The sequence below is a fragment of the Vulpes lagopus genome, chromosome X, assembly GCF_018345385.1.
Source record: "Vulpes lagopus strain Blue_001 chromosome X, ASM1834538v1, whole genome shotgun sequence".
Taxonomy (NCBI): domain Eukaryota; kingdom Metazoa; phylum Chordata; class Mammalia; order Carnivora; family Canidae; genus Vulpes; species Vulpes lagopus.
This window is the reverse complement of record NC_054848.1, coordinates 11,580,083-11,603,125: the sequence shown is the minus strand read 5'-3', so window position 1 is coordinate 11,603,125 and position 23,043 is coordinate 11,580,083. Positions and strand designations below refer to the sequence as shown.

The following is a 23,043-nucleotide window of genomic DNA, read 5'->3' as shown; positions in this document are numbered from 1 at the left end:
CATATCGGGAAGATTTATGTTGAAAACTTAATCACATCAGAACAGAGTTATTCCTTTGAATTTAGTCCTTGATTCCGAATTCTCATGTTTATTTTCTTTTGCAACAGCTGTGAGGACAGATGTCCCTTTCACACCAGAACATGTGCGCATGGAAGACCAGCATGTGCAAAGCACTGCCGCTTTCCAAAGGAGAAAAGGGCTGCCTATGGGCTCCATGGTCAAGAAAATCCTTGACTCAACTTGGTTCCTGAGTTCCCCATCCCTAACATTTTAAACAGCATGCTGCTTTGCCAAGTTGCTGTCACTGATTGTTTTTTTTCCCCCACGTACAAGAAAAAAAAATCTGTTTTGTCCAGTCCCACAATGAATTCAGACCACCCTTCCATTACACACCAGCTGAGGCTTCCCTGGTTCACTGACAGATGGCTTCCAACTGAAGATGCCCCTGCACAGCAGGATGGAGAGGAGGGAACCTGTAGCAACCTTTTTTTTTTTTTTTTTTTTTTTTTTTTTTTTGTGAATGTTAAAGGTCTGATCATCCTAGAATCACTGGGGCCATAAAATTGATTACTCAAAGCCAACGAGGCAATTTTATAGTCTCCAAGTCCTTCGCTAATGCAGCTGTCTTGTGAATTCTTCTGACTCTTTATTATGCAGATTTTGATTTGTATGATCAGCACTGATTTTCTGATTACTGTCCAGCTTGTAGTTTTGAGTTTACTGAACTACTGTCTGTCGTTTCATATTTAAGTGTATTTAAAGAAAATAAACACCATTATTCAAGCCGTGGAATTTTGTGTTATTTAATATGGTACCACTCTAAATTTCGTGCCAAGGGAAAAAATATATCTTAAAGAGAGAAAGGGATCGAGAAGGGGGAGGGATGGGGAGAGACATGGGCACAGCAACACTTGATGTCAGTTAGGGGAAGCCCAGGCAGTAGCTCTCAGAAGGTTTAAGATTTTTTTTAAAGATTTTATTTATTTATTTAAGAGGGAGAGAGAGCAAGCAAGCACAGAGGGAGAGGGTGTGGGAGAAGCAGACTCCCCGCTTAGCAGAAAGCCCTACAAGGCACAGGGCTCGATCCCAGGACCCTGGGATCATGATCTGAGCTGAAGACAGATGCTTCACCGACAGCCACCCAGGCGCCCCGCAGAAGGCTTAAGATTCTAAATGAGGGTAAGTGGGGCCCCTGGGTGGCTTCAGCTCAGATCATCTCCTTCCCTCTCCCTTGGCCCCTCCCGCCACTCATGCTTGTGCTCTCGCATGCTCTGTCTCTCACAGATAAATAAAATCTAGGTAAGGTTAAGCAAATGTGACCCAAGCTTAAAATCTGTCTTCCCTTTGAGATTCAGTGTAACTTAACCTGACCCACATCTCGTGATGGAGGAGAGCCCAGGAATCCCCCCTGATGTCTTTGAGAACTTGTGTCTTCTGGCCGCCTCCAGCTCCAACTGCGGGCACCCGTTCTCAGGTCATTCACATCTCACTTCTCGTGGCCAAGGGCTTCCTCTCTCTGTCGCATGGCCACCCAGGAAGGGAGCACGGGCCTTTTCCCTTGTTGTTTTTCTCCAAAACAATCCCACAAATACCTTTTTGATGACACAGACTTTAATGGACGTTTGGTAAACCAGAGGGAGTGATATAGCATTAGCAGAATTGAGGCAGCATTATGAGTATTAAGCGGTGTTTTTATTTTTTATTTTTTATTTATTTTTTTAGCAAATTAAGTCAATTTCACAATTTCACAGAATTTAGCAAATAACTTAAAAACGGATTCCCTCCCCAGAATCTTGCTGAAATGGAAAGATGATAGGTAGATAGGTAGACAGGATCTGCTACGACACCGCAGACTTTTGTAAATAGCTGTGTTCGGCTTATCTCTCCGCGCACTGCGACCTCCTTACCATCAGAAACTGTCCCGACCAAATTTGTGCGACCCGAGTTCCTCAGACCATGGTTATTACCAGGGGGAAAGTGATGATAGACACAGCAAAATCATTCAGTTCCTCCTAATTGTTGGATCCTGGCCCCAATCCCTGCCCTTTCCCTCTCGGTTCATAAGCGGTTCCTGAATTCTCCTCTCCCTCCCCCAGGTCCTCTGCGGCCTGTGGCTCTGCCCCCCTGCTCCTTTCCTGGCTTTAGTGCTCAGTCCCTGCTCTGGGGACACAGCTGTTCTAGACCTGGCTTGGGACCAGTCCTCATCATGCTGCCATTATTACTGCTGTCATCTGCTGGCAGTGGTCCAGTCAACCCTGTCCTGTCACTGTTCCTCCTCCCCCTACTTTATGACCCTCAAGCCAAAAGGCCTTCTTCCTCCTAGTTTCACTGTTTGATTCCTAGCCTTCTGAGAGGGCTCGGACCTAATGCATTAGCGTCCAGCTCCTCCTAGCTGTGTCCCTTCACTCGGTTCCTACCAATCTCTTCTCTGTGGTTGTTGGTCACATTCCCTTGGGAGCTGGGGCAGCACACAGCCCGAGGGACACTGCACAAAGGAGTCACCTTGCTCAGCTTTGGTAAAAAAGAGAGCCTAAATCCAAGGACCGGCTCTGCCACCTAATCTCATTATGGGCTGAGCAGCCCCGTGGATCCTCAGTTTCCACACCTGCCAAATGTGGGTGGTAATCTCATCTCCTTGCTCTCAGAGTTGCTAACCTCACTTGGGTTACCGTAAATGAAAACAATTTGAAAAATACAGTGTAATTTACAATTTACAGGGATCTTCCTGAAAGAGAGAAGCATGACTATGAGCAAAGTTCTTGGCTTATCCTGGATTCCTGGATCTGCCCTAAAAACAACTCCAACCATGTTTTGCTTAGTGGCTCTGGCTTCCTAACTGCCATTTAGGTGGAGATATTATAGAGAATTCTGGGCTAGGACAAAACTATTTGCTGTCTGGCTTTGCACCTCTAACCCTCCATAACTACCAAGAGATCTGCATTTGGATCTCTGAGGCTGTGTCCGAGCTGAGATGGGGCTGGTCCTCAGGGTGGGCATGGGGTAACTGGACTACTGCCTTCTTAGAATTTGCTGGTCATTGTACAGGAGTATTTGTCATGCTAATAGCTTTGGAATGTGGACTGAAAATTCTCAACTTGTTGCAAAATAAAAATATGTGAGAAGCCTCAAGAGCTTAAAGCAAACACAGTAAATGCCAGTGATGCATGATGTCCCTGATTATCTAAGCCACAAGGCTGGAGAATGTATTAATAGGGCAGCACAGATCATAAATCTGGGACTAAAGAAAGCAGTGTGGCAGGACGCCCTTCAGAGTTGGAAACAGATTAGACAGCATAATGGACAGAGTTGGATGAGATTAAAATACTGACATCCTTGATAAAGGAGATGACACAAATCATCCATTTTAGGGCTTTTTTAAAGTAAACTCTATCCCCAATGTGGGGCTCAAACTCGTGACTCCGAGATCAAGAGTCCCATGCTCTACTGACTGAGCCAACTAGGGTGCCCCCATTTTAAAGCTTTCAAGAAAAATAGTAGTTTGGTGAAAATTGTGATTTTAATGGATTTGGCCAATGAGAGCTGGACTTTGTCTAACGTACTCATAATCCTCAGTGTGAAAACAATGTCTTACATTTAGTAGGTACCTAATAAATAATAATCAATCAATCAGTAACAAAGAAGTATTGCATTGATTTTGTGCCCAGTGAATGGGAACTCGTCTGCTGCTGGAAGCCCAAGGTGAGCTCTCATTCTCCAGGGCCTCTCTCCAAATGGCTTTTCATCATTCAGTATCTTGCCTGAGCTTCTTTGCAGCATAGCCATTGGCGATCAAGAGGAGAGCGTCCAACAGGACATTCCTCCGCGCATAAGCGCTTACTAATTCAGCTTCTGCTGCTTCTCCTTCACTGATGACCCACTGGCCAAGCAGATCACACTGCCCACCCGGAGTCAGCGTGGTAGGGGATAAGACAGGAGTGTGAATATTGGAAAGTGGCTCATGGAAAGCTGCTGATGTAAACGTCTCCCACAAGCCTGGTTCCTGCCTCCAGCCACATGTGGCACCGATAGCCTTTGTCATTCATTCTACAAGAGCTGAACCCAGTTCATGTGTTCCCGCTTTTCCACATACAGAGTCCAGGACCCATGGTGGCTTTGGTCTGATTACCATTTTGCATCCTGGTTCTGTGTCTGATATGTGGAAATGTTTGTTCTTTTTTTTAAGTCACAGCTATAACATTTTGATTTTTCTCATCTCTCTCTATTTGAAGCAGAACGAGGAGTGAATAGTCCCAAAATGTTAATTGAAAATAGTATTTTGGCTGGAAGTCTGGCTCAACATCAAGCCCATTTTCCTCAGTAAGATCCTCTACCAGTTTGCTTGAACCTTCGCTGGAAATGCTACTGCTCTGTCTGAACCCTTCCTCTCCTCGTCCCCTGCATAACAGCACAGGAGTGTACACTGGACAGTCAGCACCTGTGTCTCTACCTCGTCCCTCTTATTCTTGGAATGATCTTGCTCCTAACAGTAACCTGAGCACTTTTTACTTCTACGCTAAATGCTGGCAGCTAGAAATGCTCTTTCCCTCTGAACCCCCAGTATTTTTTTTTTTTTGTATTTTTCTTACAGTGCTGACACTTCCTACCTTTTCTCACAGGTGTTTGCATATGCCTTAACCCCATCTTGGTTCCTTGGATATATGGCTCATGCTAGAATTTCCCTGCCCTGGGTCTTGTATGTAGATAGCAGGCTCTCAATACAAATGTGTGGCCTTCCCACTCCAAAATTATCCAAGGGAGCTTGGAGCTGAATTTTCAAAGAGCTGGATTTCAAGGGAAGGTGATACACACATTTATTTGATACCTTCTCCGTTCATAGGTTATTTTATACTACAACTGGTACTGACTGCCCTCATATTTTACTAAGTGTAATCAGAATACACTGCATGTAAGTAGTATTAATTTATTTAATTAATTTAATTAATTAATTAATTAAATTAATTAAATTTATTTAATTTTAGTAGCCTCTAAGAAAATTCTCTAGAATCGTACCTTGATTCTACACACTTAGGCCGAACAGTATAATTAGAATTATCCCTAGATTTATAGCATAATCCTGATTCTACAACTTTTCCTTTGACTTTTAGTAAGTGGCCTTAAATTTGAATGGACTATAAATGAAGTCTCATACCCACATGAGATTGTGAGCCATGTGTAGAATTATGATTTATTTGCCTTTAATGCTCAGCGCCTAGGTCAGAGATTGGAGCATGATGAATGAATTTCAATGTTTTCGTACTGTCACAACCTATACACTTCATTGGAACAGCCTGCAGTTTTCTCAGCCCTCTCCCCCGCCACAGAGACTCGGCAACAGTGTGCCTTTATTAATAATTTATAAAGGTCAGGCTATTCTACAGTACTTAAAACACAAAGAACCTTTCAAGAAAAGGGGATTGCTTTTTACTGCTGGAAAAAGGTATATAAAAGCTAGGAAGGATTAAAAAACTTTTAAAACATAGGGACCATGTTTAATATTCCTTGTATTCCCCACAAAGTCTTCTACAGAGTAGGCACTCAGTAAATGTTTGATGATAAAGGTAGAAAATATTCTGTTTTGAGAAAAGATCACAACTCTTTTGAAGGAGTATTGGCATCGGGATCTTAAAATTTCAAATGTGCATTGTGCTTAGAACTATGGTACTGGCAAACGAGAGGATCAATAATTGGACTTATTATACTTTCCAGGGTCTCTACTCATACCTTTTGTACTGAAACCTACTGCAAAAAAATAAAAAATAAAACCTATGGCAAAAATGAAAAGGAGACCAAAGCAATGCTGTAACATCTGGTAGTGTTGGTGCTATCTGTGCAACCAACTGCAAATTATTAAACTGGAGTAAGTATCCTTGAGCCTTCATTATCTTTATTCTCTGATGCTTCAGTATTATTAACCCAGTGCAGAGTATCTATTCCTACTTGACTTAAATAACTTTAACTCATTAAAGTTAACTCATTAATCCACTTCAAATACTACAACCAAAATGCTCTTTGAATTATATCATTGAACTGTAATTTTTAAAAAAGAATAGGGAGGGAGAGAATGGGGGGAGGAGCAGTGGGAGAGAATCTTCAAGCAGACTCCCCCACTGAGTGTGGAGCCAGATCCTGGGCTGGATCCCAGACCCATGAGATCAAGACCTGAGCGGAAACCAAGAGTCCGACACTTAACCTCCTGAGCCACCCAGGCAGCCCTGAACTGTCATTTTTATATGGTACACTCCATAAAATATTTTCAATACATTTTATTGGGTATGAATATGCATTTGTACTGGGATTGTGGCAGTATTGGATAAAAACATTCATTAATACAATTACAACTTGTTCAATGTCTATTACCAGGAACAAACCCTGCCTCAGCTTACTATCTGGCTAGAATGGCAGACATTTAACAAGCAAATTCAATTTCCAGTTTTCAGAAAGAAGTCAGTGTGAGATCCCAAGAAGACCCGCCTGGGAGGATCAGGTTGAGGAGGAAGGGGGCTAGCAGACAGGCAAACAACTTGAATATCACCTGACAACTGCTATGCCAGCATATGGCCAAAGTACTATAAAAATACAAAGGAGGGAGGATTTAATTCCCTCTGGAGGCTTGGAAAACGGCATCAGAAAGGAGCTGAAATCTTCAGGGGATGCAGAGGCTTTCTACAGGCTTAAACGGGGTGCCAGTCGCAGCGGTTTGGCGCCTGCCTTTGGCCCAGGGTGCGATCCTGGAGACCGGGGATCGAATCCCACGTCGGGCTCCCGGTGCATGGAGTCTGCTTCTCCCTCGGCCTATGTCTCCGCCTCTCTCTCTCTCTCTGTGACTATCATAAATAAATAAAAATTTAAAAAAGGGGGGGTGCCAGTGATGGTGCTCGGGAAGGCATCTGTTCTCGAAAGTGTACGCATGGCAGAGCTGGGGGAACTCCAAGCACCAAATGGAAGGGTTGGATGGCCATCACACCACTTCCACTGATTCACTGGCCAAGCACCATCATAGCCAGTTGAACGAGTTTCAGTGGGAGTTGATATTTCAGGTCAGACCTCAGATTTTTTTCTTCGGAGTGTAGGGTGGCCAGATAAAATACAAGCTACGCAGTTAAGTTTGAATTTGAGATAAACAAGGGTAACTTTTTAGTAAGGTCGCCAATGTTTGGGGCACACTTGTATAAAAGTGATCTGAAATCCAAATTTTTGTAAACTTTGCTTTTATTTTAAGTGTGTAATTTTAATTAGCTACCTCAGGCAACCCCAGCAGCACGGTTCTGCTGTGACAGATAATCACAAACACAGCGCCACCACGACCCGGGTGGCCTTCCGCCCCAAAAGTCTCTCCAATCCAAAGCCAGAGAGTACCGGCTTCCAGAAAAGGGGACGCTGTAACTAGGCAACCAAGACGCGAACCACCCGACCTTCTGCAAAATTCAGGTTTAGAAGTGCGGTGCATCCTGGGAGTGAGTTTTCTAAGTTCAGCTTCGCCTTCCGAAGGCCACCAGACTACAACTCCCAGCAGCCCTAGAGACTCGCTGCGAGTCACGCTGGGATTTCTGACTTTACCCTCTGGAAGGCTCCTGGTAGGCTGCTTGTGTAAGAAGAGACCAGGGCCCGTTTCTAGAGGTTCGCCACCCTAAGAATTCATATAAAAAGTCCAACCGAGGAGTATTACTTTCGATGCAGAGAAAAACAAGTCTCCCCGAATATTGCGAAAACATGTGCCTACGCGCGCTGACGTTACAGCCAGCGCTGAAAGGTGGAGACTGAGCGGTGCTCCTGCACGTGACTCCAGCGCACCTTTCTGATTGGCCGCCTCGGGGGCGCGGCGCTCGGGCGCGGACGCCTCTGATTGGTGTTTCGGGGCAGCGGGGTGGGACTCTGGCCGCAGCCGCGGGAGGTCCGGACACTGGCGGCCATGGGACTTGCCGGTAAGTGCGCGTCTGACCCTGCGCCGGCACTCTCGGCCGCTTCCGGATGGGACTGGGCTGCACCCGTGGGAGTGTGGCCGGCGATGGAAGGGGCAAAGCCCGGGAGGCTTTGAAGCTCGGAAGTCGGGGGCGAGAGCCTCCGGACTCGAGTGGGGCTGAGGGTGCGCTGTGGCGGCCGCGCTGGAGCCGGTGCCGCGGAGACTGAGGCGGGCAGGTTGCAGGGTTCCCGGACCCCCAGCCTCAGACCCCTGCCCACGGTCTGGCTATCTTCCTCCTTTTGGGCCTGACGAGACCCTGCTTGACTCCAGCGGGGTCGTTGATTGAGCGGGGTCGTCCCTCCCTTGGCCCTGGCGCTCCCCGGTGACCTCTCAGAGTGAAGCTGGGGTATTGCCCCGGGGGTGGGTGTGAAAGCACCGTCCTCCAGACCCAAGCCCCCGCGGGGTCTCCCTAAGGCTCCTCGGGAGCCTCTCCTGCTGACTCCCCGGGGACTCGTTGGCTCTGGATGGTTGTAAATTTACGGCCATCTCGCATTTGTCACTAAAGTGGCTGGGTGGAGACCTTAGTCAAATCGCTCAACTTGCTTGGCTTCTCTTTTGTAAAGCAAGCGAGGTATTCCTGGATCTCCAAGCCTCTTGTCGGCTCTAAAATCTAAGATTCTGTGGTTGTTCCATTTGTTGAGCTTTTACGCCATAAAGATGCTAGGCGTGATAACCCGGTGGAAGTAGGCAGGCGCCTCAGAACGTTGGCAGGTTAATGACAGAACTTCAGATAAATTCATGTGGTTCTTGACTCACCTTTTTTTTTTTTTTTTTAAATCACCTTTTTAAGTTGAGTACAACTGGAAATTCAGGTTTAGGTGACAAACCACAGTAAGAAAATGTACTGAAACCACTTAAAAGGACGAACCTGAAGAATCTCAATATTTGGTAGTCTTGAATCTTAAATAGTAAATTCAGGTCAAAAAACACTTATTGAGTATTTCTGAGAATAGATTTAAAATACAGATGACTTTGTTGCCAAGAATTAAGAGTTTACACAGGCAGTTAATTTGCATTTCCTGCGTTTACAAGTGAAATCGGAAATTCAGACCTTTAGGATCGCTTTCCATTGTGTAGTTCAGTTTCTGGAAGTGTGGAAATCTCATTTGTAAATCTGAGGAAGATTTCACTGGTTTTCCAAGACACTCTGTTGCTTTTTTTAAATTTTTTTTTTCTTTTTAGCTTTAAAAGTAAGAATCTGTAATAGTACTGAATATCGAGTGAGCATTTTCTGCTGATGAGGGAGGATCTAGGAGACCCCTGAGATCCATATTTCCTCCTTTAGATGTAGAAAATGGCCCCACATCGGGTCCATCTTGAATTGAGCCTTTGTCTTTAAACTTCAAACTAAAGACAGGGATACTCCTGGAAGAAAGGCCTCCATAACTGAAAGAAAGGTTAAGAACATGAAAGGAGCAGCTTATTACCAGCCTTGAATAAGGAAGTGGAAAATGTAGATAGATGTCTGCAGCATGTGCTGTAGGCAGTACTTGAAAAAGACAGTTCTAGGGGCGCCTGGGTGGCTCAGTCAGTTGAGCGACTGCCTTTGGCTTGGGTCATGATCCCAGAGCCCTTTCTGGGATCGAGACCCTCACTTCCCGCTCTCTGCCCAGCGGGGAGCCTACTTCTTCCTCTCCCTCTGCCTGCTTGTGCTCTCGTGATCTCTGTCAAATAAATAAATAAATTCTTAAAAAAAAAAAAGTTCTAGCTCCAGGTATATTTTAGTTTAAACCACAAAGTAAATAGCAGAATTGTATGAGATTCATTGGGTCAGTGGCTAAGCTCTAGAGCAGGGCTGGCTAACTTTCTGTAAAGAGTCATGTATTTAATTTTTAGAATGAACTGGTTTGCTAGCAGAGCACATTCTTATATACTGTGACATAACAAACTCATTTTTTAAAATTATGTGTTGCAGTGTTTTTTAAGCAAAATTAAAATATAAGGGCATTGTGGAATCTAGTTTTGTTGTATGGCACATAGTAAGTACTAAGCAAGTAAATGTCAGATGAGTAATTTCATTATATGCTTTTGCTTTTGTTTCATTTTTAGGGGGAAAGCTAGCAAATTTACATTAGCATAAAACAGTGTTTACATCTGGATTTGGAAAACGTAATGTATTTTGTCTCTGAGCTGAGATCTTGTTTTACTCTCTTTTTCAGGTACTAGACGACACACATCTTAACCGAGTTGCTCTAAGGACAAATGCCTAAACCATCTCAGCATGGCCTATAGAGGAGGAGGTGGGCATGGCCAGCCTCGCTCATCTGTGCTCCCCCGTGTTAGCCCTGGAAGTCTCTCAGCATATAGGACCCGTACCCATAATATATGCATGGTGTCGGACTTTTTCTATCCTAATATGGGAGGCGTGGAAAGCCACATTTACCAGCTCTCTCAGTGCCTGATTGAAAGAGGGCACAAAGTCATAATTGTCACCCATGCTTACGGAAATCGGAAAGGCATCCGTTACCTCACTAATGGCCTCAAAGTCTATTACTTGCCTCTGAAAGTCATGTACAACCAATCTACAGCCACGACCCTCTTTCACAGTCTGCCATTGCTCAGGTACATATTTGTTCGGGAGAGAGTCACGATAATCCATTCACATAGTTCTTTTTCTGCCATGGCCCATGATGCCCTCTTCCACGCCAAGACAATGGGGCTCCAGACAGTCTTCACGGACCATTCCCTTTTCGGATTTGCTGATGTCAGCTCGGTGCTTACAAACAAGCTTCTAACTGTGTCTCTTTGTGACACAAACCACATAATTTGTGTCTCTTATACTAGTAAGGAAAACACTGTGCTAAGAGCAGCACTGAATCCTGAAATAGTGTCCGTCATTCCTAATGCTGTAGATCCTACTGACTTCACTCCAGACCCATTTAGAAGGCATGATAGTATAATAACTATTGTTGTTGTCAGCAGACTTGTTTACAGAAAAGGTAATGAAATGATAGCTACAATTGCACTGCACAGACTTTTTATTCTCATAGAAAGCTGTTGAATACTTGAATGTAATGATTGTTTGGCTTTTCGTTTTGTTTTATGGTCTTATGGCTACTGCATTAAATGTAGCAAAGAAAGGTCTATTATTGTCTTACATATCCAAAAAGAGATTTTTGGAACGGTGGTGAATGCTGTCCCCCCTTTGATGATTTAATAGTTACTTAAAAACAGTAATCTGATGTTGTTTAATAGGTCAGGTCTTTTTTAAAAAAGTTAAAACAGCCCTGCATGTGTGATAAGAAGTAAAAGGCCGAGCCCACCATATAGCCCTTTCTGATGACAAAAGTCATGTCTTTTATTGCAGGTATTTTGAAAACTAAGAAAGCACAGGGGTGAAAACTAAAATCAGCTGTAACTCTACTCTTCAGGAATGAGCCTTATGAATATTTTGATTTATAACTCTTCTGTCTTTTATGCATATCCTCAGAATCAATGAGCTTGTTCCACACGTTGAGGTTTTGCAGCTTGCTTATTTCATTTAGTCGCAGATGAGATATTAAGAACACGTAGGCAAGTAAGTGGTGAAGGCGCAGGGATTAGACAGCCTGGAGTCTGATCCTGGCTGCATCCCATTGTGTGATTGAAGACATGTTACTTAACATCTCTGAGTCTCAGTTTTTTCATTTGTATGATTTGGGCAACAAGGGGAATCTTGTGAGGGTTCGGTGATGGTTCCTATAAAGTATTTAGGCCAGTTGGTATTTGATAAGTGTCTGCCGTTACCAAAGAGGATTTTTTTTTTGATGCCTCTGCAGCATTTAATGGACACCGCAGTAGCATTCGTAGAGCCTTGTCTGCTGGAAGCCTGGAACAATCTGGTTATTCAGAACCTAAGTGGTCTTTGGATGGTCTTTGAAAACCTGTCCAGTAATCAAAATTGTCAAAGTGTCACTTCAAGTAGGGAACCATTAAAAAGATAACACGTACCCTTCCTTAAATGTTTTGAGTTTGATTCAGAATGTTATTAACATGCCCTGAGTTGCCAATAGTCTGGTGTCGGCTTGCAGTTGTAAGAGTATTGGTCCACTGGTTGGAGCTGCTTCAACTTTCTGGCACAATCGTCTTCGAAAAGCATAACTTATAGTTGTCAATTTGGGTTTCTTTTAAGTGGGGTGAGCACTTAAAGGTGTATGAAGTAATGGATTTTTGACTTGGCTCTGATGTTATACAGTTGTTTAGAATACCTCATCTCAGAGCTTTTTTTCTGTAAATTTCTTTTATTGAATTTTTCAAATCGTTCAACTTAGTTTCATGGAAACTTATTTTGTCAGTTTACATATTATTTAACTAAATTACCCAATGCAATAACAAGTGTAACTGGCTTCAAACATGTGGACAAATGCAGCCGATTGTTGGTAAGCATGAAGCTCAGTGACGGGATCAGAAGCGGGTGGGTGTGCTAGGGAGCAGCCTGAAAATCCACACGTGGGCCTTGATCAGTAGGTTTTACATTTGGAACAGAGCCTTGGTTGATCCAGCAATCCACTTTAAGCGGAGGTTTGTGGGAAAACTGCTGAACTGTGTTTTGTGGGGTGAAGCCATGCTCTCATGATGTGCTTTCATTCTTTAATCAAGAAGTGAATGGACCAGCGTTCTCTGTTCTGAATCCCTCTTGGGATATCAGTGATGTGTTTGTTGTAACTTAGAAAACATGCCTAGTTTTTCTTTTAATCACACAGTATACCTTCGTGTGATAGCTAGCCGAGAAAGCCTATGATGCACACGTGGTTGAGGATCAGAGCAAAATGAACTGTTTGTAGAAAGATTAAACCTGTTACCTTTACTTCACTAATGATGGTATTTTAACCAGCCGAGCTAACCACCAGCCACAGCGTGAAGGTACAGCCTGTCCTGTTCCCAGGTCAGTTATTTAACAAACACGAAACCCTCTCCATGTGGCCAGGCAACAGGCAAAAAGTAACCACCTCAGGAGGAATGGCCACATCCGGAGCCAAAAAGTGAATAGCTGTATTTATGGTCTGTTAATCGTTAACTAATTAATTTCCTTAGGAGGTGTTCTTTTCAACCAGTTCTCAAAGGCCCAGCCAGTGCCATGTATTGAGTGAGAGAGGATGAATTCCAGTTCTTATCACTCAGGTTTTCTGGCTGCCTTCCTCCCTCTTTCAAAAGCCTGTTTTGCTCTCAAGTCAGGGTTTTCATGGTGCTCCCGTGTGTGCAGGCATGCCCTGCTTCTTGCCATAGTGGTAATGACAACTTCCATTTATATTCTGCAGTTGATAGAGCCTGTGCATGGTACAGTACCTCACTTGACCCTCCCAACCACTGTAGGGTAGATGTTATCTGCATGTAACAGACAAAGAAACTGAGTCTCAGAGATGGTAAGTAACTTGCTCAGGTTACACAGTAAGTATCAGAGATGACAAACATGAGTTCAGCTCTTGAGTCTCTTGTTCCCCCTCACCTCTGGCCCAGCCTCTGGGTATATATAGATTGATAAGATTATTTAAAATACTGTTAGACTGAGCTTTAAAAGCCATTTGAATCATGATTTTTCTTTGTCCGTTTTGTGTGACTATGGTGATTGAAAGACTTTCTGTGTTCCATTGTGTTAGATTCTTCAATGTCTTTTATTGTTTGGGAAAACCCTTTTATTCTTAGAATAATATTATAGATCATTACTAATTTTAATCAGTTCCATTTCTTATAAGGTTGTTGTCAGGATTAAATGACATAATGCACTTAAAGGACAGAGCCTGATGTAGTAACCACTCAGTAAATGCTAGTTGTTATTGGCAGTTATGATTTTTATTCTTTATGTGTTGCATTTTTCATTTGAAGAATGGGTTCTTAACCTTTGTATTCGAAGGGAGGAAGGAAAGGAAAGAAAGAAAATGAAAGAATTAAAGGTAGCTAAATGTTAAAAGTCATTAAGCCACCTTCTGGTTTATGTAGAGATCCAGTTGACAAATTCGGTAATTGTCTTGAAACAAAGGTAGCTAAGATTTTAATGAGAAGCCTTCATAATTCAGAAAAGCTGCGTGTGAACTTATGTTTGCTAATGCAGTTATATTTTGAAAATGCTGGCGGAGTTTATATAAATCCCTACTTTGAATTTAATAAAAATGACCCCATATAAATTACTTCTCCCACCATCTTTTTTTAAAAATAATTGATCTGCCTGTATTTGAGAAGATTGATAGAAAAAAGTGTAATTCTTATTTTTGTGTGTGTGTACATCTGCATTTTTTGAATTAATAAACTTTAACTGGGTTATTTTACATTTACTTTTACTTTGGAATGTGTCCAATTTATAATTGTTAATGAACAAAATTCTCAAAAAGTATCAACATTCCTGTCACTTTGGATAGCCACTTTCAGACTGGTAGGGCATGGTTTATTTTTTTGCTTCATATTACCTGGGGTTGTATTTACGTATTAGAAGGAAAGTGTTTCGTTAAAGGAAAAAAAGGAACCAAGACGCACCCTTTTGTTCTCTGGATTATAACCATCTGTCAGTCGAGGTCCTGCCACCTTCATTTACTTTCATTCAAGGGAAGTGAGCTATGGCAGGTTTGGACGGACTACTCTTTTACATTTTGCTAATACTGTGGAGTTTGTTGTAAGATCCTGTGTACAAGCTGCGTTCTCAACAAAGCGGATGCTGCAGTTACACTTTGTTGCTTAGCCCTTTCTGATGGCATGGTGGGATATGGAAGATAGACTGGTAGAAATTTTGTAGCTGAAAGAGACCTTGGACTTCAGGCACATCTGGTCTCTTCGTTTTCTATTATCAGAAAATTTTCCCATGACCAAAGAGCTTGCTCCTAAGTTGGCTGGGACAAATCCTAGGTCTCCGATCAGCTGTCCGGCTCTGTAGAAAACTAACTCAAATGCTAGCTACCTCAAATACCTTTTTTAGAAGTATGTGATGCATAACTACAAGCGAATGACAAGAATGTTATGTTAGAACGAAACAGCATAACCCATATAACCAACCCATGTATCGGGTAACAGTGGATGTCAATGTACTTTAAGAACTGCAACTCTTAGGAGAGCGCTGGTAGTTTGGACATTCCACCTTGGCAGGAAAGGTTTGAGAATTAGTTTCTCTGCCTAAGGAGGGCATAGCTAATACTTTTCAAAGGGAGTGTTTTCTCAGTTCTGAATTTTTTAAGGTTTAAATATTAATATTTCCAACATTCAACTTTATTTTATATTTTCAGGGACTGATTTGCTTAGTGGTATAATACCTGAACTCTGTCAGAAATATCCAGATTTAAATTTCATAATTGGAGGAGAGGGACCTAAGAGAATCATTTTGGAAGAAGTACGAGAAAGGTACCAGCTACATGACAGGTATTGATGGATTCTATATTGTCTTGGGTGAGAAAATGTTACCTGAATTCAGTTTTGGTTACATGTGTTTTTAAGTGGGCTGTTTCTCCTATGTATACTTGATGTAAAAATGTAATGCAAAGTCTGTTTTTTTTAATGTATATAATATGGGAAAACTTAGTTTAAAAAAATTTCACAATTTTTTTTTGGCCCAGTATTATTTGACTTTCAGGGGCAATGGTTGGAGGTACCCTGGAAGGTGTGCGCATGCATATGAACTTAAACACACACACACACACACAACAACCACTTTGGAAACGTTTGTAGATTTTCAAGCCTTGCTGAGTTGTGATTTAAATAGTATGGCCCAAATCATGTAAATTGTCCTGTACATACAGATTCAAATACTTCTCTTTCTTAGTAACTTAAAAAGATGTTTGCTGTGAAGCATCAATTTTAAGGGGCCTTTTTCTGTTTAGAAATGACTCTTTTAATATTTACTCACCAAAGTATATTAATATCTCCACTAAATTCCAACTAATTTTGTAGAAGATGAAATTTATATGTGTGACAAAAGTTAGAAATATGGTAGCTGTATGAGTTTGAAACCAAACAGCTTTAAAGACTCTTTTAGATCATAATTTGGTGATATTAGTCTTGTGCAGTGGCAAACATTAGAACCAGCCGTAATCTAAGTATAATATGAATAGCACACTTGGCTTCTAAATGATATTTCTTTTCTTGCATGATTTTCACTCCTCTCTTTTCTTCTTTCATTTCAAAAATCAGAGTGCGTCTCTTGGGAGCCTTAGAGCACAAGGATGTTAGAAATGTCTTAGTTCAAGGACATATTTTTCTTAATACTTCCCTTACCGAAGCATTCTGCATGGCAATTGTGGAAGCAGCCAGTTGTGGTTTACAGGTAAAAAGCTTTGAGGGCTTACGTTGTTGGGGTTTCTGTACTTGTATTTTGAAAAATAAGCAGGTACTTTCTGTAATGACTTTTTTAAGTTGGTTTTGCTGATTTTCCTGAAATATGAATTATGGTGTAATGTATGTTCTTGTTCTCCTTTTTAAGGTGGTAAGTACCAGGGTTGGTGGAATTCCTGAGGTACTTCCAGAAAATCTTATCATTCTGTGTGAGCCTTCTGTCAAGTCCTTGTGCAAAGGTTTGGAAAAAGCGATTTCCCAGCTGAAGTCAGGAGCGTTGCCAGCTCCCGAAAATATCCATAACATAGTAAAGACTTTCTACACCTGGAGGAATGTTGCAGAAAGAACTGAAAAAGTATGTCATGTGCTAAGCAAAGGGTATTTGAAGATTGTGTCTAAATTCTTGGCGTTTCGTGTACACGTTTGCTTTTTTTAAATATATATATAGGTTTACCCTTTCTGTTGCTTAAGTTTATGAAGTCTCTTCAAATGAAAAGAAATGCACAATGTACTACTTTTGGTATATGCTAGGCTGAGTTTCTAGTCAACTCGTTGCATTTGACATCTGAAAATAGCAATGCCATCAAGACTTCTCATTAAATTAGGCATAAGGGAGTAATAGAGTTTTCTAGAAGGCATGACTGTTCAAAGGCCAAACCGATATTAAGATCTACTCTCAGAAATTTTCTTGAGGCTGTTTCTAATTCTAAGCATGCCAGTTTATTAGAAAGTAGATGGTTTTTCTTAGTCTGATTGCGGCAACTTTGAAACTTGCAAACGTTGAATTCAGGCTACTTCCCAAAACCCTTGCGTCACCCTTGCTAAGTACCATGATGTTCTGTGGGGAAGAGGATTTTTGCATCTTTGGGCTGGTGGAGAACATAGTAAGTTAGGATGCAGGATGCACATGACAAATGTTGGAAATGCCACAAATACAGAGCGGCAGTAGAGAACTTGTAGTTGCTCTTTTAATTCTTCCTGTTCCACACAGGCCATTTTGATCCTTTTCAGCTCCTCCTTCATAGTTTAACTATGGTATTTAGAACATTGATGAAGACATTACATTGGAGTTCATGCTGGAAACATGCTCTCTCAACTGTTCTAATTCACCAGTCTCAGCATAATTTGGACTGAAATGTATTCCAGATGTTTTGAGGGTACAAGAGCTAGCTGGAAGCAGCCTGTACCTTTCCAGAGGCCACTGGCCTGTAGAGCTCGCACTGCACGTCACAGCCTTCTTGAGTTCAAAAGGAGATGGCTTACAGGTCCGCTGTGTGAGAATGACCACAAGCAATGCTCGAATGCAATGAAAACAGATAAATGCTGGCCTTGCTTATGTGTTCGAAACATATGTTTACAGATCTTTGTTTTAAAAATATTTCTGAGTTTTGTGCTTAGCCGTGCCTCAAAAAAGCAAGCCACCTACTACCGGTCCTCAGCAGTAAACTTTGTTTTGTTTGCCAGCATTTGACCTATGCCATCTACTAAAATTTCCCCTATCTTTTCCCCCTTTTATTTGGAGTCCACGAAATGTTTCTGTATGCTCTCACCATCCATACTCAGCAACACGGCCTTACGTGGCCGTGGAAAAGAAGAGCCTCTCTCTACCCAGCAGCGCGCTAGATTAGAGCTCTCTGATGGTGGTTGATGTCTGCCAGCTAGCGGTGAGAGCTCCTCAGCCGTGTCAAGGAATCTTAGAAGGCCAGTCCTGCTTCAGGAAGTCACTGCTGAATTAAACATGGCCTCGACAGAGGTGACCCGAAAAGCGGTTCCAACTTCTCAGGACTTTGGAATTCTTGTAGTTGGTTAAAATTGATGGTGATCCCCTAGGGGACAGGAGCCATGGCATATTCATCTTTGTGTGACGAGGTGTCTAGCCCAGTATTTTGTCCAGAATAAGCACTCCATAAATGTTGAATCACATGGCAATAATTACATTAATTCCATTAATCACATCGTTACTAAAACAACAACGAAATGTAAGCGACTTCCGTTTGCATCTCTAAAACATCCCTGGTCCATGCAGGTCGTTGTTTATTGTGGGTCAGAGTGCTCACTCTTGGCCTCTCTCCCGCCAGGTGTACGACCACGTGGCAGGAGAAGCTGTGTTGCCAATGGACAAACGACTGGACAGACTCGTCTCTCACTGTGGCCCTGTAACAGGCCACATTTTTGCTTTGTTGGCCGTATTCAACTTTCTCTTCCTCCTTTTCCTGAGATGGATGACTCCAGATTCTATCATCGATGTCGCAATAGATGCCACAGGGCCAAAGGGCGCGTGGACTCATCAATATCCTTACAGTAAAAAAAGGGGTGAGAATAATGAGATGTCTAAAGCCAGGTAGAAGGAAGCCTGGGTTGTAAGATTTTACACATTTGTAATAGTTCTATTAAGACTATTGAAAATAATCCTGCTTTTTTTTCCTTTTTTTTTTAAAGTTAATTTAATAAGTTATGCTACCTCTATATCATTCAATGTTTTATTTTGAGGAAAGATAAACACTTATGCAATTCCTGAGTGTAGAAACTCCTTGCACTTACTTAAAACGTAGGAGAGAACATTGAAGCCACTCAGGTATGAAATTTTTCAGACTACTGAAATCCCTCTAACAGAGATGTTTTAACATTCTATTTTGGGAGCTTTGGGTGCTGAAGGGCCAAATGTTTTCTGGGCATTTTTTGGCCAATTTTAAATGTTCTACCATTAATTAGACATTTACCAGATGTTTACAAGTTTTCTTTCGGGAAGTACAACAACGATACGAACCATTTTGAGTCCTGTTCATACACGTTTTAGTCACTTAAGTCGTGTTCTTAGACATTTGTCTGATACCCTCGGCAAGTGTATCATCAGCAGGTTTCTTGAGCAAAATGGTCCATCGGTTATTAGCGTGTTTTAAGCAGCTACTATATGTAGAATATTGAACTAGACACTTCCTGCTGTTAAGGACCAGGGGCGCATTCAGATGCTCTTTGTTTATCACTCAGATGGCTCACTTTATTGTAGTCACAGTTGACAAAATGGCAAACTATCTAATAACATGCCAAAAATGCTCATGCTTTTAATGCCAGGAAAAAAAATGGTCGGCAGACTCCGATTATTTACTTCTTCTGTCATATGCATCCTCCTAAGTAGAGCCTTCATCTTAACTTGTGTTTATGAAAATACTTTTTTGCTTCTAAAATACTAGGGACCGATACCACTGTTGATGATAGTGCAGAGAAACCCTCCACATCTTTCCATGTATAATTGAGTCCTCTGTAAATGCCTTCGTGTTTTCCGAGCAGAATGTACGAGGTGTGCCATCTCCAAATCAGCTGCTACCCTCCACCTTTGATAGAAGTCACTTCCCTTCACTTGTGGCCTAGCTGATGTCTGAGAAGTATTGTCAGTGTGCAAAAGTCTTTACCCCAGAATGTTTTATTTATAGCAAATTGAGTCTGAAAATTTTAGGAACACAGTCTCTTTGTGGATGTCTTTTGTTATTTGTAATCGTTGTTGCCCAGAGCCATGGGTTTTTAAACCCCAAATTATCCACATGGTGTGTCTTATTAACTCCTTGAACTCCTTAGAATAGGCTTTTGTGATAAAGGACTGTGAAATCAAAAGCAAGAGGTGCTTGTGGTGCCCTCAGTAGATTATGGCAGTATTGGGATTCCGTACAGGATTTTTTTTTTTTATGACAACATTCACAAAACTTCTTTTCTAAAAAGTATCTTAACATGCCTATTAACCGGTACATAACAAATATTTGTGTTTTGTGCTAAAACACAAACACCAGAGTGCGGTTTTTAAAACTGGAAGTAAAGGGTTCTTTTGTTGAAGAAAACTGGACTGACCCAAACCATGAAATCTTCTCTGTATTTTTATGCACAGACACTGATTTCTACAAATATGAAATAAGCCGTGCCAATATCCATGATAAAGCAAGAAACTGTAACCTTTGTTTTTATTTATTCTATTCAGCAAGTTTTAAGGGCATACTACTGTTTGTTCTTACATTTTTGTTTCTCAGCATAGTTTCGAAATGGCCATTTATTTTTAGATGGAAATGGGATTTAAACTTCTTGCATGTAAAATACGTGATTTGCAAATCAAAATTATTTCCTTTGTTTTTGACAAATGGAAGTAAATTTGCTTGTTCTAGTAAATCTTAATTTTTCAGGCTTCCTGGATACCTTACTTGTAACTGTCAGTGTTGCACTGGTCAATATGTGGGAACATATTGTTCGACCCTGCTACTTACATTTATTTGAAAGTGAACTTGCGGTGATGAGGAATTTATGAGAAATATATTGTATTTCTTTTGATATTACAGAAACTAGCACATAAGAAACTGATTTATGAAAACATGCTACATGTCCAAAAATAAAGACCAAAATGACATTTTGACAATTTTCTGAGTTTGTCTTGTTTTGTGAACAGAATATTCTGTACTTGTTGAACGGTACTCCCCCCATCCCCTCCTTCATTTGCTTGCTCTTTCACTGCAGTTAGATGTGTTGCTTGGTCTGTTAGTAAAACAGGAGCTGTCCTTCAGATGATGAATTACGCTGTCATCTTTTCTTTCTAGAATACGTTCTTTCTTTACTCATGGAATAGCAAGTTGAATTGTGCTTTTGTTTTCTGATCCAAACAAGCCCTGTTTTTCCCTGCACTGGAGTTGTCGTGTGAGACAGATGAATACATCTAGAAACTACTGTGTATGCGAACTACATAATTATACTTCATATCTTGTGAGCTGTTTTAAGAGGAATTTGAATTTTGATTTAATTTACTGAAGCCCAGCTTCTCCCACCACTTTTGTTGGAAGCAGTGGAAAGCAGTCCTCTACATTAGTGTGTTCTGATTTATTTTATGCCAAAACTTATTTTTGGCAAAGTCAGGGTATGCTAGGTCTGTGTTTACTTTTGGAGAGTTTTTTTTTAAAGGCCTCTTCTCTGCGTTCCCAAAAGAATATGGCGAGATGTTCCTCGGATCCTCCTCTTGGCTGGGCTTTTTTTAATGCAAAAATTCTAAAAACTAAAGTTCTATACAAAATTTAATTTGTATTCACTAGTACTTTGAGGAGTTCATCTTCCTTTATCCTTTATATTTGGCTATGGCTCAGTGGTTCTTAACAGGATGCGGGAGGTGGGGATCGGGGAAGAGGAGGGTGGTCATTTTTCACCCTAGGGGACACCTGGTAGTGTCTGGAGACATTTCGGGTTGTTAGCCCTGGATGGGAGTGGGGGTATGGGCAGAAAGAGGAGATACCGCTGCATATCCCACAATGCTTCTGGACACCCTTTCCCCATCAAAGAATTCTCTGGCCCCAAATATCAATAGTGCTGAGGTTGAGAAGCTTGCGGTGCCAGAGAGGGTTTCATCTGTGAAGGCTGCTGTTTTTAAAACCTGGAAGTAAAGGGTTCTTTTGTTGAAGAAAAGCGGACTGACCCAAACCCCTTATTTTGGGATCCTTTTGTGCCAATCTCGAATGTAATGCTCAAATGTAGTTAAAGATGGTCTCAGAAATAGTATGAACATCTGTTTGACCCTTTTAAAAGGCCGAGCTCTTCATGGCCCACTCTCCTGGTATATATCACAGAAAGTACTGCCATGCTTTAAATGAAAATTGAGGCTCAAACAAGATTGAATAACGTCCTATAATAACTATGTCACTGGGCTGACATGAGTAAAAGACTGGCTTCTTGGAGTGTGCTTAAATGAGACCTGGAAAGAACCAAAATGCTTGTGTTCATGGATTCTACGTTGGCACTCTAGATAGTAAGCTATAGGTTGGTACTAAGTGTGGTCAAGAAACGCTGTACGTTGATCTCTGTTCTCGGGAGTGGGAACAGCACTGGATCTGCCTGGTTCTGTAATACTCTGAAATGGACGCAGTGTACACTGTGACTCCAGGCTCTCTGCTCACACAACTGCCTTTCCACGGACTGTAAGGAGCCAGTTCTCACGTAGGTCATCATTCTAATTTGCCTGAGTGCTACGAGAAACTCCCACATTTTGTGCATCAAGCATTAAGTAAGATTTATTTAGTCTGCTCTTGCAGGCTTTTTTTTTTTTTTTTTTGGCTTGCTTTTTTCAATAGTTTGTAGAGATTTTGAAAATCGAATATAGCCCAGAATGAAAGAGGAGACCTAGATTTTCCTCATCTAATTTTTGTAGGTGGGACGCCTGGGTGGCTCAGTGGTTGAGCATCTGCCTTCGGCTCAGGTCTTGATCCTGGAGTCCTGGGATCAAGTCCCACATTGGGCTTACTGCATGGAGCCTGCTTCTCCCTCTGCCTATGTCTCTGTCTCTCTCTCTCTGTCTCTCATGAATAAATAAAATCTTTAATAATTTTTGTAGGTGAGGGAAATGAACAAAAAGTCAGTTTCCCTTGTATTGGAGCACTGATGGATGTTGAAGGATTAAGGTAGCAAGAGAATATTAATATTGTTCAACCAGGGAAGGTACTGATACATAGAATATTTGGGTAATTTGCCCAGAACATAGGACATCTTCATCCATTTCACTGTAACTCTTCCTTGGTCAAGGAGAGCACACATACCCCATTCAGAGGCACCACCTTTGCTGACACTCAAAATGGGAAATGAACGATAGATAGGCTTTGCTGGCAGACCTTGGCAAGGATGACACAATTAGAGAAAGTGGTCTAATGCTTTCCATCTGACATAGCCACTTGGAGAAGTGTCCAAGATGAGCCCTTTACTAAATACTGCCTCAGAGTGGATGGTCTTGTTTAACTGGTCCTATTTTAGATGGGGGCATTATCTCCCTCAACCCTTGAGATGGAGAGAAGACAAAATGGTCTGGGGCCAGTACTTCCCACTGCAAATAACTTGCTTCATTC

The 23,043-nt window shown here is 41.7% G+C and overlaps 2 protein-coding genes across 4 annotated transcripts in view; both read left to right on the top strand.

Annotated features, from left to right (window-relative positions):
• VEGFD (vascular endothelial growth factor D) overlaps positions 1-783 on the top strand; it is a 38,095-nt gene extending 37,312 nt beyond the window's left edge. The window contains exon 7 of the mRNA XM_041741706.1: positions 108-783. Coding sequence (XP_041597640.1) covers positions 108-234 — 127 coding nt within the window. The 3' untranslated portion in view covers positions 235-783. The remainder of the gene's footprint in view (positions 1-107) is intronic.
• Positions 784-7,760: 6,977 nt separating this feature from the next.
• PIGA (phosphatidylinositol glycan anchor biosynthesis class A) lies at positions 7,761-20,576 on the top strand. Of its 3 annotated transcripts, none has more exons than XM_041741734.1 (6): positions 7,761-7,922; positions 10,120-10,899; positions 15,148-15,280; positions 16,049-16,181; positions 16,338-16,544; positions 18,268-20,576. In XM_041741734.1, the coding sequence occupies exons 2-6, from the start codon at positions 10,182-10,184 to the stop codon at positions 18,532-18,534; spliced, it is 1,458 nt and encodes a 485-aa protein (XP_041597668.1). In that variant the 5' UTR covers positions 7,761-7,922; positions 10,120-10,181; the 3' UTR covers positions 18,535-20,576. The 3 variants fall into 3 exon arrangements, with proteins under 3 accessions (XP_041597668.1, XP_041597670.1, XP_041597669.1); XM_041741736.1 differs by lacking the exon at positions 7,761-7,922 and adding an exon at positions 7,937-8,179 and having other exon boundaries at positions 10,120-10,200; XM_041741735.1 differs by lacking the exon at positions 7,761-7,922 and adding an exon at positions 7,937-8,179.
• The last annotated feature ends 2,467 nt before the right edge of the window (positions 20,577-23,043 follow it).